General features: G+C 39.9%; 1 protein-coding gene across 6 annotated transcripts in view; it reads right to left on the minus strand.

The window, feature by feature from the left end:
- Positions 1–14937, minus strand: part of RasGAP1 (Ras GTPase activating protein 1) — a 933257-nt gene that overhangs the window by 249579 nt on the left and 668741 nt on the right. For all 6 annotated transcript variants that reach the window (XM_067084371.1, XM_067084369.1, XM_067084372.1 and 3 more), the window contains 2 exons: positions 12967–13091; positions 12672–12790 (listed from right to left, as the gene is read on the minus strand). In XM_067084371.1, coding sequence (XP_066940472.1) covers positions 12672–12790; positions 12967–13091 — 244 coding nt within the window. The remainder of the gene's footprint in view (positions 1–12671; positions 12791–12966; positions 13092–14937) is intronic.

A 14937-nucleotide genomic window follows, 5' to 3' on the forward strand; every position in this document is an offset into this window, starting at 1 on the left:
GATAATGCTCGAGACTCAAGGCCGAGATCGAGTTCCGCCGCGTCTCCGGAGCGCCGCCGCTCAAAGCCGAACCGTCTGGAGAGGGCTGGGTCAACTCGAATCCCGGCAATCAACGGAGCAGCAACCTCGTCGGTGACAGAAGCTGTGATCCAAGCGCCGGGAAAAAGGACATTACAAATGTCCTTCGAGTATGTAGGGATTGCCAGCTCCTACGTTGCGCCCAAAGCCGCTAACCCAGACTTTAAGGGCCTGAATCGAAGAATCACGAGACTTGCGGTCAGCCTGCCGGAAGAAAAACATTATTGTGGTCTTACCGGCGGAGGGAATCGATAAAAATGTAAACATTATAGTTCGCTAAGAAGGAAAGATGCATGATCACCTTCCGAATCATCGATAGCCTGCTCGTAAAGAGCGTAGCAAACATCACATCTGTCAGGGTGCCAAACAATAAGATCCCCTACGTGGACCGCACATCCGGAGTGAGACCGACAAACTTCGTGGCCGCTGGCCTGATGGAGGGCTGCGGAGCACCCTTCTTCTTGGCAGCGTACCACCTGTAAGAGTATGAGATTATGAGTACACTGTGTAAGGTGCCGGAGTAGTGTGCCGGAGCAACACAGTATTAAACCAAGTCGTGAAACCAGCCGGAATGATCCGGGAGGTAACCTGGTAAAAACTCATACAAGCAAAAATAATAAAAAAAAATAAATAAAGCAAAATAAATTTACCGGAACTAGCCGGAGTAACATGCCTTAAAGTAAGTGACGGATACAAAGTGAAATGAAATGGGAAGGTAAAACTGTCCAGAGAAAGCGTATTCCCGGCAACTAAAAATAATATGAAACTAGCGATAACGGAAGACCGATAAACGCTAGAAACGCCGGAGCGGGAAGCAAGGAATGCGCCCGATAGAAGACAGTAGTTAGCTAAGGTCAGGGAACGTCAAGAGCCCGACACGAAGACAGTCAGGCGGAAAGCTCTAACTGGCGAAGAAGGGACTGAACCGGAGTGTCGCTAAATTAAACGACACGCCGGAGAAGACGTATGAAGGGGAGGAATGGGAACCCTGGAGGAAGAACCGAAAAGGAACGACCAGAGAGTGGGAATGCACAATCTGGGCGTTCGTGTCCTCCCGCCCACACGCTGACTGAGTCGTTACCCAGCAAACGCGAGAGAAGCAGGAGAGGAACAGGGACAACCTCCTCCAAGGGGGACAAGGAGATACAGATGGCCAAAGATGGTGGACAGGAGAGGGGAAGCTCTCCCGGCCACTAACAGTCCCCGGAGGAGAGTACAAAGGTAAAGTCACGGACCGTACCAAAGAGAGACCAAACAATGCAGAGGAAGGGGGCACAGGCTATAGGCTAGGAAAAGGATGGGTCGTCATAACCAAAAACTAGAACTAACCTTAAGTAAATACCAAACTAGGGGGTAGGTTACATGAAGCCCCTCGCTATCCCAGCTTAACCAAGAGGCTCACTAGCCTACGTGAAAGCCGAAACAGGAGAGGGAAGCAACATGAGGTCCCTCGCTATTCCAGCTTAACGAGAGGCTTATTAGCCTACGCAGAAAGCCGAAACAGGGGAAGGGAACATAAAGGAGAAGACCCTGGTAAAACTTAAGGAAAGCGCCGCATGGAAAAAACGAACACAAAACCCTAGAAGGGCATGTGAACGGAAAGAATGAACGACCATCCCCCTTTTTATGGAAAAAGGGGGCAATAGCCTAACGCCCCAAAAAGGAAAACCAAAGCTAACACCAACCCATAAAGTAAAAATATATCAATACAAAACAAGAGGAGGACCATACCCAACACGATGTGGACGTGAAGGGAAATGGCCGCCTCGAAACAAAAGAAACATCCATGATAATCATCAAATATCAAATGCATCCGAACACTGGGTTAAAGGAAAACAAAAAACTTAAAAGTACAAACGTAAATAAAATTCCCAGAAGCTACGAGAAGAGAAGGGCAAAAATAAGGCATGTAAATGAATTGATAAAGGCGAATACGCTCTCGGGGAAGCCCGACGCCTAAACACCAGCCCTCAACTCGAAGCAAAGGGAAACAAACGTTAGTCAATCAAAATCACTAATTAGACCTCATGAAAAGGAAAATGCTCCTAAACACGAAGAGGAACCGTGAAAAAGATTGAAAAACAGGGCGACCCAAGATCACGAACCACGCATGGAGGTCACGTGAGGCCATGAGAGGAGATCGAGACGGGCGTTATAAATCCCTTTAATTATTAAACTAAAGGGAAATAAGGAGCCTCAATCGCCTCAACTAAAAACGAAATATTGGTACTCAACTTAGGTGATGAAAGACCTTGTGAGGAAGCCATAATGATGCAAAAACGTGTGAACGATGGTGCTTGCTGAAATGGAATGCGGCTAGCAGTGTTTTGTGTGCTGTCCACGGGTGGTACATGGGTTTGTAACGGCACCTCCCTGTGGGACTTTTGACCTTGGGATCTCTATGGGATAAGGTTCCGTGTTTTGTAGTTCACCCTTTTCCATACACGACTCCATCTGATGGAGCTCGCTCTGGGGTAGTAACTCCAGCATTTCATTTAGCTTTCTCTGGTATCTAGCAACGGAATTACCTAGAAATAAGTGCTGAATGGACTTTTTCATCGGCTGACACGGGACCCGATCCAGAAATTCACTAATTACTGTATTTTCACGTTATTTTTGTGACTAAATACATTTTTTATAATAAAAAATTATTTACTAATTTTCAAACAATATTAATGTAAATACAGCAAACTATCAATAACATGTATTCTTTTTATCAATGCATATTAAATATTAAGGTACTATATACAGTAAGTAATTAACTTTGTAGGGTCTCCTCATGTACTGTAAACAAAGAAAACAGGACTGCTTCAATACTGCATGAGAGAAAATATTTGTACTTGAAAATAGGGGTAACTCAACAGTTTTCCCCACTTAGCTGTAAACCATATATTTTTAAGGGTAATGTTTTACGATGACTCTGAAATGATATTTAAGTGTTTTAGATGATAGTTTAAGGTATAATCTGTGTAGGATGATAGTTTTAAGGAATACATGTGGTGTCTGAACTATTAAAATAAGCAGTTCTAAACATTTTTAGAGGGGGTCTGGTTTTGAACTATTTAAATAGCCAGTTATAAGCATTTTTAGAGGGGATGTCAAAAATTCCTGGATTTTAGCAATTCACGGATGTTTGTGTTCTCTATCCCCCACAAATACCAGGGGTTGACTGTATACAGTAGGGTCTCGATCTGGGTCCGACATCTGTTCCTATGGCAAGGACGTAAGTCTGATTTTGTCCGTAAGTCGGAATTTATGCAGACGTAATCATGTGAATCAGTAAAAATACAAAAAATAAATAAAAGACAAAATTCCTGAGCACATACATACAGTAAAAGGGTAAATATTACCCTTACATTTACTGTACAGTAAATAAAAAGAAACAATTGCTTACCTTTGCTCCTGTGGTTGGCTGGCATACTAGGCATTGCAAAGAGGGGTGAGACAGGCTTGACTAGGCTACTGGGTGGAGGAAGGTGCTGGAGATACTGGGGCAGGTGAGTCTGGAGATGCAGAACCTGCGGAAGGTGCTGGAGATACTGGGGCAGGTTCGTCTAGTTCTGCAGAGCCTGCAGAAGGTGCTGGAGGTACTGGGGCAGGCGAGCCTAGTCCTGCAACCCCTGCAGAAGATGCTGGAGATACCACTGGGGCAGCTGAGTCTGGAGAGACATGTGAGGTAGAGGGTACTGGATCTTTTGCAGGCCTCTCTACCTTCTTAAAAAAAGTGTTCCAGGCTAGGCTGGAAGGATACCTTCTCTTCTCCTCCCAAATCACCAAGTAACACAGCAGGGAATCCATGACCCCTCTGGCAACCTTTAATGTAACTGGTAGTGTTGTGGTCCTGAGCCTCAAACTTTGCCAATCTCTCCTCTATCAGGAAAAAAACCATCTGCTAACTCCTTGGTGTAAATCTCTTGGGCCCTGCGGTTGGTGCCTTCATCTTCTTCAACCAATTGCTTTTCTAGTTGAATGAGGTCCTCAGCAGATAATTCTTCTCCATGAGATGCCAGAAGCTCTGTGACAATCAGCCTCCACCTCCAAGTCAAGCTGCTTGCCCAGTTCAACAACATTCTTGGTGACAGTTTCAACTGACTCCTCAAAACCATAGAAATCATACACAAATTGGGGAGACAATTTTTTCCACACACCATTAAGTTTGTCTCCTTAACTTCATCCCAAAAATCATAAAAGTTTCTTATAGCAGCAGGAATGTTGTAAAATTTCTGAAAGTCCTATACAGTAAAGTTCTCATCCTTCTCAGTTGCCCTGAAAGCCATGGCAAATGTCCTGAGGTAGAAGGCCTTGAAAGAGGAAATGACACCTTGGTCCACAGGCTGTAAAAGGGAAGTGATATTACATGGAAGGAAAACCTACTTGACATTAGGATGAAAATCATCCTAATGGGCAGGGTGACCAGGGACATTGTCCAAAACTAGCAACACCTTAAAGGGCAGCCCCTTTTTAGCATAGTACTCCTTCACTTCTGGCACAAAATAGTTGGTGAACCAGTCCTCAAATATCTGAAGTGTCACCCATGCTTTCTTCTTGGATTTCCAGATGACAGGTAGCTGACCCTTCCAAACATCGTTCAGTGCCCTTGGATTCTCTGCCAGATACACCAACATAGGCTTCAGCTTGAAACCACCAGCAGAATTATCCCCAAGAAGCAAAGTCAGTCTCTTCCTGCTGACTTTGTGGCCTGGTGTTGTCTTCTCCCCCTTGGCAATGTATGTTTGGGTAGGCATCTGTTTCCAGAACAAACCTGTCATCTACATTAAACACCTGTTCAGCATAATAACCCACCTCCCTAATTACCTCAGCCAACACACTAGGATTCACTTGCTGCTTTCTCATCACCACTAGCAGCTTTCCTTGCACCTTGAGGTTTTGCAAATCTGCATAGGCCTTAAACCGCATGAACCAACCTTTGCTAGCCCCAAACTCCACTTTCACTCCTTCCCCCTTTTCTCTTTTCAAGGTTTCAAACAAACTTTTAGCCTTCTCCTGAATCAACATTAGGCTAACTAGGATACACCATTGATGTTGCTCTTCCAGCCAATATGCTGCTTCATAATCACAGTTGATTTTATAGAAGCAGATCCTTTCATAAGTTCAAGTATTCGCTTTCCATCTTTGATGATGGTCGACACAGTTGTATGACTGAACCCCAGCGCACGGCCGATGTTAGACAGTGTTTCACCCTTTCAGATTGTTTTATTATGCCAATTTTCACTTCCATGGAGATGGCTTTTCTTCTCGTAGCACTGCCACCAGAAGAGTCTACCTTACGCTTTGGGAGCCATAATGCAACCAATAAAGTTCCCCAAAAAAGCAGCACAAATATGAGAGAGCGAATGAAACACAATTCAAGATGGCATACAGCGAGCAAGTGACCGACACCGTCTTCCTGTATTCCACTAGCGAGATAATGTTGTTCGTCCATTCCACAGGCAAAATAGTTCGCTAAGTCTGAATTTACGCCCAAATGACGGAACAAGAATTTTTAATAAATTTATCAAAGATTGTGAGTCAACCACGAAATGATGTAGTTCGAGGGTGGCATAAACCAAGACCCTACTGTGTATAAAGCACAGATACAGAAAACAATACAGTGCATCACTTAAACTAGTGAATGTCTGTAGGAAGAGTAAGCAAGTTTCCCGAATCCAATTCTTAGTAGCAAGTTAAGAAGGAAATGATCACGTCAGGATAATTACTTCATGAACCGGAGTATTTAAGTTAAGTATATTCACTGTATTACTCAGATCTATACCTTAAAATCAGAGCAAAAATGTATGTAATGAAATGATCCTTGCGTTACAACCTCCAAGTTTAGACTGCAACCCAGGCCAACAGCGCATCAGAGGGGTTTGCTAATAATCAGATACTTGGACAATTATACCATGAATTGAAAGTATTTAAGTGATGCTTGAAAACATTTCTAATGGAAGACAACATGTTTACTAGTCATCAGTTAATATTTGTTATACAAACTATGTACTGAAAAACAGCTGGTTCCCCACCATATTTTTCATCAACAGGTCTCCAGTGTATATGAAATTCTTATTTTACTTTTAATCATGTTAATCAAACATATTATGCTGTCATGTTAAAACAAAAAACACTGCGTTTCATCGCCATCCTAATGCAAAACAGCATAAACATCAAATTCAAGTTGCTGCCCACACAATAGTGAACACACTGCTTTTTCTCATATTGCAAAGTTACATTTCCTTTTGTCTTGGACCAAGTGGTAATTAGGGTGGGAGGGGTGGTATTTGTTGTTTTCTAAAATGATTGGAGCAGACAAGAGCAGAAGCCTGGCCCAGTCAAGGTACCTACCAACTGCAACAAAGTCCTCACATTTTTATTTATATTTTGGAGCTACTCACAACACCTGCAGTAGTTCAGCTGACTAAATTTTTTAATATGAATATACTGATTTTCTCTTATTTGTATTACTATTTATATATCTACTGTTAATCATGTACTGACTGAGATATTTCTCTTATTATTTATTAATTCATGGTACAATTCCAATATCTATTATACATGTACATTGCAAGCACTAGACAAAGAAATTAAGACTAGCTTGGTGACAATCAATGCTTTATAAGTTCCCTCTTATCAATTTTATGAATGTTTATGAATCATTACATAATGATATGCTGCATAACATATAATACAGCATGTGCTGCTGTAGTATATACAGTAGATACATATGTACAATTTGCATAAATATTTTCTTCTTATTACAATATTTTTATTACCAATTATCATAATACTGTAATAACCAGTTTCAGATGCTTCTCAAACTTTCTACAAACATTCAATAGAAGCTTTTCAGCCCATTTTTGTTACCATAAAAAGTCTTTCTTTAAAGAATATGTTTACTTTATTATTATATACAGTGAACCCTCCGTATTCGTGGGGGATGCGTTCCAGACCCCCCAGCGAATAGCTACAATCCACGAATACTTACAACCCCCCTCTAAAAACGCTTATACCTGTCTACCATGAAAGGTCAAACACCAAAGTATGCCTAAAAATACCAGCCTACATCAAATATACATTAAACTGTATTAATCTTTGAAATGATACTATTAATATAATTTCCAAGCCATCTTAAACATTTTGTTACATTTATACGTACATACTGTATGGCTTACAGCTGTAGGTGAAAATAATCCAGTCCCCTACGTATTCAGCCACGCACATTTTCTTTTCATACAGTTACAAGCCGTCCCATTTTCTTTCGGGAGAACCATTGGTATTTACGTATATGTAATTCACAAAAAGAGAGACAAAAAAAAAAAGTATGCACATTTTAAAAAATTTAATACTACTTATATTTGTAACTGTCTACCATGAAAGGTCAAACACCAAAGTATGCCCAAAAATACCAGCCTACATCAAATATACATTAAACTATTACCTTATTACTGTATTAATCTTTGAAATGATACTGTTAATATAATTTCCAAGCCATCTTAAACATTTTATCATTACATTTATACCTATGTACTGTATGGTTTACAGCTGTAGGTGAAAATAATCCAGTCCTCCCTACGTATTCAGCTATACACATTTTCTTTCATACAATTACAAGCTGTCCCATTTTCTTTTCAGGGAAACCATTGGTATTTACGTATACGTAGTTCACAAAAAGAGAGAGAGACAAAAAATAAAAATGTATGCACCTTTTAAAAAATTTAATACTACATATATATTAAGATTACTACATACGTAAATCATACGGGTACTCACCAGCGATGAATGTTGATTAAAGATGATGATCATGAATCAGCTGTGCAGTGCGATGAATGACGATGAAGATATGACTGCACAGCAAAGCAGAGGAGTTACAACTCATCTGAGGGTGCCTCTTCACCTTCAGGAGGCACTTCGGGAGGCACTTCTCCAGTTGATTTGGGAAGCACTACTTCAGGCGATTGGGGTGGTGCCTGAGGCACTTCTTCAGGCGATTCAAGAGGCACTACTTCGGGTGATTTGGGAGGCTTTGGAGGGGCCTTCTTCATCCGTTTGACGAACATGGTGATAGGCAGCTGCTGTCGCTGCTTTTTCATGGTGGTAAGGGCTTGATTATAGGGCTCCAATGCTAAATCAGGATGTTTGAAAACTTTATGGAACGTTCCATATAAGGATCCCATGTTGAAACATACTCCTGCTTATCCTTGATCATTCTCTTAATGTGGGACAAACGCTCCAGTCAGGCCGCCCACCTCTTCTTCCTGCTCCTCCCCTGAGCCTGGCATATCTTCTTCCTCACTGGCAGACTTCAGGTCAGGTCTTCCAAATCCTGGTCGTCAGGGGGGTCAGAGTGAGCATTAATGAGGGCGCCAATTTCATCCTTGGTGATAAAGCCTTCTCCACCTAGAATCCTCACCAACTGGACAGCCTTATCTTGTTCCAGCATGTGTTCAGGGTCTCCTTCATGTCATTCAGTGATCGGCTGATGATGGTCAGACGCGTGGCAATCGTGAATTTATGCCAATATTCTTTTAGCGTAAATTCACTGTCATTGTCCATTGCATTCACAAGGTGCTGGAGGGAGTTCGGTAAAGAGTGCCTTGAAGGCACGGATCACACCCTGGTCCATAGGCTGGAGGAGAGAGGTGGTGTTGGGAGGAGGAACTCAAGCTGGACTCCCTTGTAATAAAAGATCAAGAGGTTGGCCACCAGCATTATTCATAATCAGCAACACCTTGAACTTCATGCCCAAGTCGTTCAGGTATTGCCTAACTTGAGGGATGAAGCTCTGATGGAACCAGTACTCTGTGAGGACTTTGGTGATCCAGGCCTTAGGGTTATGCATCCAGACCACAGGAAGCAATGCCTTGTTCTTATTCTTAAGGGCTCTGGGGTTTGCAGCCTTGTAAATGAGGCCTGGTTTAAGCATGAAACCAGCTGCATTCCCACACATGATGAGGGTAACCCTATCCTTCTGGGCCTTGAACTGAGGCATTAGCTTCACCCTTCATAAGGTATGTCCGGAAAGGCATCTTCTTCCAGAACAGGCCAGTCTCACCCATATTGAACAACTGTTCTGGATGGTAGCCCTTCTCCTTGATGATTTTCTTGAAGGCCTCCGGATATTTCGTGGCTGCTTCAATGTCTGCAGAAGCTGATTCCCCATGCAATGTAACAGACTTTAGGTGGAACCACTTTTGAAATTGGTGGAACCACCCCTTGCTGGCCTGGAAACCTTGAGGCGCTGATGATGGTCCTGCTTGGGGCTCTTCCCCCTCTTCTTCTTCTGCTTCTGCAGACGCTGGTTCATCAAAGCCTAAGAAGTCTAATTCACCTTCTTCAACGCCATCCTCTGCCTGTACTGCGTCGTCGCCTTCCGTAGCAGTTAATAACTGCTGGTAGAGTTGTCGCGCTTTCTCACGAATGATGTTGGAGTCGAGGGGCACATTCTTCTTCCGGCAGTCCTTTATGCAGAATGCCAGAGCAGGTTCCATCTTCACGATTGTTTTATCCCACACTGTCACAACTGCCTTTGCACTACCAAAGTAGCTCATACTCACAGACTTGCGTATCTCCGCCTCTTTCTTCTTGATATATCTCACTGTGCTCTCATTAACATTAAAATGGCAGCCAACCACAGCAAAACTTTTGCCCTCCTTTAACATGTCAAGAAGTTTCACCTTCTCGAGTTTCATAACAGTCTTCTTTCTTTTAGACTCTTTGCCAGAAGCCTTTGAAGGAGCAGAGCATTTTTTAAGAGGCATTTTAGGGCCAAATACCGCTGATGCACAAAGATTAAGAAACCAAACACAAAGATATGTGATTTCACACGGTAAGATGCTGTGAACTACGCACGAACTGAGAAGGATGCCGTGGATGCGGTCTCCCAGAATTACACGTTCGCGAGTTGATTGTGAATGTTCAGCCAATCAGCGCCTAGTGAACAGCCAATGAGAGCCAAGGAAAATGAATTGCGCTTCTGGATTGGCTGCTTTGCAGATGACAGCCAATAGTGTGTCGAGTATCATTGGTCCTGGGTACACAGCGTCCAGCATCTCGAGTTCTTTATATTTGCGGAGAAGTGGCTTGGGTGAAGCACTTTTAAGAAAAACAAATATATGTTATTGAAATTTTGCTGTGTTTACATTAATATATTACAGTACTATAATATTTGAAAATTAGTAAATCGTTTTTCATCTTACAAAATGTATTTACAGTAGTCATTAATATATACTTAGTGCATATATGAAAATGCTACGCATCGCAGATGTAAACATACGCACCCTGCTATTCCTGTTGTCTTACATATTTTAGATATGCTCTACTGTAAACGTACTACCTGTAGTACTGTACTGTACTATGTATCATCCTAAAACACTTTTTGTATATAATATTTAAAAATCATCCTACAACAAAACATTTAATAAAATGTAAGTACTGTATGCGCAGAATATCAGTGTTAATATATGTACGCGCAATACAGTAGTACCATGCGTATACCGTAGCGGCAAATTATTGGCAAATGACCCAATATAACTTTCGTTTCAATGCTATCTCGCGTTTGCGTGTTTTGCATGTACAGTACTATGGCCTAAGAATATTTTTTTGAAATCGTGCATTAAGATGTCCTCTGAATGCTTGCTTCTTCTAAGGCCTCTGGCCAATAGCCTACAATTAATGACTGATGAGAAGAAAGCAGACATGATTGTTTTGCTAAGAGAGGGCAAAAGTCACGGAGAAGTAGCAGCCCATTATGGCATGACATTAATTGCAGTCGCCTGTATTGAGCATGAACAAGGTAAAATACTCATGCAGCCCTACTGTACCACCTTCGTTGCCATGTTCAAATACCTTAACATGACAGCGCCTCCCGTCATTCATCGTACTGCACAGCTAATTCATCATCATCATCATCTACAGCACACTGTAATCAACATTCATCACCAGTTACTACCCATATGCTTTAACTTTATTATTCATTAATATTAAGGTACCCAGTGTACTATTACATAATATTATTATTTAATTTCTATTACTATTATATGTACAGTACTGTAGTATTATTATTGATTTACATTATTATTTAATGTTATTATACAATAAATAATACGAAAATACAAAATACTGCTATACATTCCAAAAGACAAAAATCTGCATCCACGAATAGGCAGGTTCCCCACGAATATTTTTATAGATATGTTCCACAGAAAAACCCAATAATACGCGTAGTTTTTCCGCGAAATTTTTTTTAGATAGGTTCCACAGAAAAACCCGTGAAAGGGTGAGTCCGCAAATCTTGAGAACGCAAATACGGGGGGTTTACTGTATACTTATCAATGCACAATAACACTTTTACTCTAGTTACATTACTAAAACTAATGTTGTTGCCATATAGTTTTTTTAAATAAAATACTTCTATTGTGTATAGCACTGGCATTCTTAAATACAGTAAGTAAAACTTTCACATAGTTTTACGTATTTTTACCTATTACTGTAGTCTTTAGTTACAGCACTATTTAAAAGATTGAAGGACAAGGTTTAATTTAAACAATGAGACATTTAAATTTTACTTACAACTGTAATAATAACTGTAACAATGATTAAAAAAATTTCGTAAGTTATCTTTGTGTTAACAACTATTTATGAGAACAAGAATGACACAAAGAAGCAATTTGTGCTGGGAATCTTTGCTGGTGGTACTGCCATAATCTTTTCTGGCTAACTGTTGAAAAGATGTTCAACTTATGTTATACTTGTTGGGAAGGTACTGACAGGAATATAACATTTGTGTCACATGGCCCACAAGTAGAGAACAGGTTATATTTAGGAGAAAAGTGCTTTCTCCTAAAGCAATAAATGGGTTCATTCAACATGAACTGAAAATGACTGCATGAACAAGCACCTAGTTATACCTTTAACTAAACATGGACTGTCTATGGAGGTGGTATTGCGCGTGAAAACTGATTTCAACTTATAAAATCTGATAAACCTCACTTCAGTACCCCAGTAACACCTCAGCTTGACAGACATTTTGGGGGTTTACCTTTCTGATAAGTAACTAATTCTGTGATGTAACTAAGGCCCGATATCATAACCTGCACCTGGACATTCTTGAGATATTTTACAGTAACAGCAATTCCACATAGTTCCAAAGAGAAAATTACCTGCACTTTACACTTAACATTCAATTTACGAGATTTATCTATAAATGTGTCAGACCTAAAATGTGGCTAATAAACTGATGTGTCACTCCTGAATTTTATCCACTGTATGAACTGGAACCAAACCACACAGGAAACCTACTCTTCCCACAAACATCCTCCAATTTAGGGTAAATGAACTGCACATTATCTTTTAAAGTTTATTACACTATTGTTTTACACATGACAAGAGCTATTCCTGTAGTTCCATGTAAAAAAGTTTGAAAATACTTCTCCAGCTCAATCTGTCTTGCCTTGCCAGGATAACATGGTCTTTGGAATCTCTCCATCATAGTCTTGGCTAGCGTAGGTTCACTACAGATGAACTAATGCAATATGAACTATCATAAAGAACAGAGGAACCTGATAAAGTTACTTCACATAATGTATCTGTGTACTTACCATAGCCAATGAGAATTTATGAAGGCTCCAGGATGATACTGCTTCAAACGATGATTATTGTACTGGCACACTTTTGTTAACAGATCAAGCCACTCCTTTTCTTCCACACAATTCATTGCCTACACAATAAACAATACAATATAAAAGACAAAACTCTTTAATAACCACTTCTTGTAAAATAAAAAGAAAACAGATAAGCCAGTTTTTATACACATAACATCATGCAGTGCATAAGTCAGGTTTTCATCTTGATAATAAACACTGGGAAAAAAAGTTAGCATAATGCCCAAAATACCTGAATATATAGTGTCCTGTGAGGTTGAACAAGTTGAAACATATTCTTTATTTTGAAAGAAGACTCTTCAACTCTCTCAACAGCAAGAATATCTTCCACTGGAATTTGGCAAAGTGGATTGCTATCTGTAATATGCATGTAAGTATTGAAAACAGTGGAGATAAAATACTTGTTACAAAATTAAGCCATGAAATATGGTTGACAGCATTGCCAACCAGGCTTCTGCAGCAAACTTTACTTATACTCAAGTCACTGCCAAGTATATGCGTACCTGCTGACAGCTTTTAAGCATACCTTTTTATGGAAGCTATCCTGCAAGCCAGTATACATAACGCTGTAAATCCCTTGTTATGTGCTAAATATAAATGTCAATCTGACTTGCAGTAAAGTACAAAAATTAAACTACATCTACATCACTTGAGCAGAAGCCACCTCATCTGACAGATGCTCTAAGTTGCAAACACAAAGCATTACTGACTATGCTACAAGAGAAAACTGTTTTCTCTAGCTCTGAAGTTGGTGTCACATGTCTATGCCTGTAATCAACCTTGACTGATTGAAAAGATTATGAAATTTAGGTCTTCAAGACCAAGCGCCAGAACCCATCAGGATTATTCAGTGCTGTAATGAAGGTGAAATATATAAATTAACTATATGACTGATAATGAATAGGTGAATGATGACATACTAGTAAAATACAGTGTCGAAATATGAACGTAAAAAATGAAGAATGATGTGAGATAAAACCAACAAAAAATAATATATTAAACTTTTATATTTAAAATATATTAGTATATAAAATATGACTAAAATCTTTATTAAATATACTAAGATCATATCTCATTAAAATAACCAGATTCTTTCAGATAACCCATAAGGTTATCTACCTCGACATTATCATTTAAAATTTCTAAAATAGTCTTCCCAGTTAGTAAGTACTTTGCCCTAAGGTGATTACATTTAGGACAGCGCACCAGCATGTGTTCAACAGACAGCTGACCACCACAGTGAGCACAAACTGGGGCACTGGCTCCCTCTAAAATATAGCTAAGGGTGAAGCGGGTATGGCCAATCCTAAGCTGTGTTACGATGGTCTCAAATCTTCTGTTATGATTAAAACCCAAACTCCAAAAGTCGATACTTTTACTAATGTTTCTGTACTTCCTATTTGTGGATAAAATGGGGGAAGTCCATCTCTGCTGCCATTTCATACCAATGTATTGTCTGATAATTGGGCACATATCCAAATGTGGCACCTTATTAGTTAAGAAATCACATCTTGCAGCATCCTTTGTTTTACTATCAGCCAGTTCGTTCCCTTCTAGACCAAAGTGCACAGGAATTCAACAAAACTTGACTGATTTGTGGTGAACAGAAGGATAAGAAAGCCATTCCTGAGCCTTTTGAATTAAGGGATGGGTAGGGTTAAACTTCTTAAGGGCTTCTAAAACACTCCTCGAGTCACTACATATTACTATGGATTTAAATTCCTTGAGCTTACCATCTTTTGAAAACTCACATCATGCTGATATCAATGACACTATAAATAACATTTTCAAGTGAAATATAAAAATGAAGTAAACCACAGCTGGTTCATCCTCCAGACTGAAAACATCATTATTGACCACTCTACAGGAGAAAACTTGTTTCATTCCTTTATGAAGTCAGTGCCAAGTAAATGGCCTTATGCTATTAGCTTTAATCCCATGGCATCCCTATAGTTGTGTCACCTCACCTCTTGAACCTCATAATGTACCAAACCATATAGAACCCATAGTAATTTTTTGCACTATTGTTACTGTACTTTAAACTGTAATTCCCATTAATCAATGAATGTACAGTAATGACAATAAAGGCAGATCTAAAAGAATTACAAGTACACCTTTAAATTACAATGTTATTTGCACAGCCAACTTGTATTTACATTTACTGAATACATAGTTTTACTGAGTTGAAGTCGAATTCATTAGA

Source organism: Macrobrachium rosenbergii, chromosome 41, assembly GCF_040412425.1.
Source record: "Macrobrachium rosenbergii isolate ZJJX-2024 chromosome 41, ASM4041242v1, whole genome shotgun sequence".
Taxonomy (NCBI): domain Eukaryota; kingdom Metazoa; phylum Arthropoda; class Malacostraca; order Decapoda; family Palaemonidae; genus Macrobrachium; species Macrobrachium rosenbergii.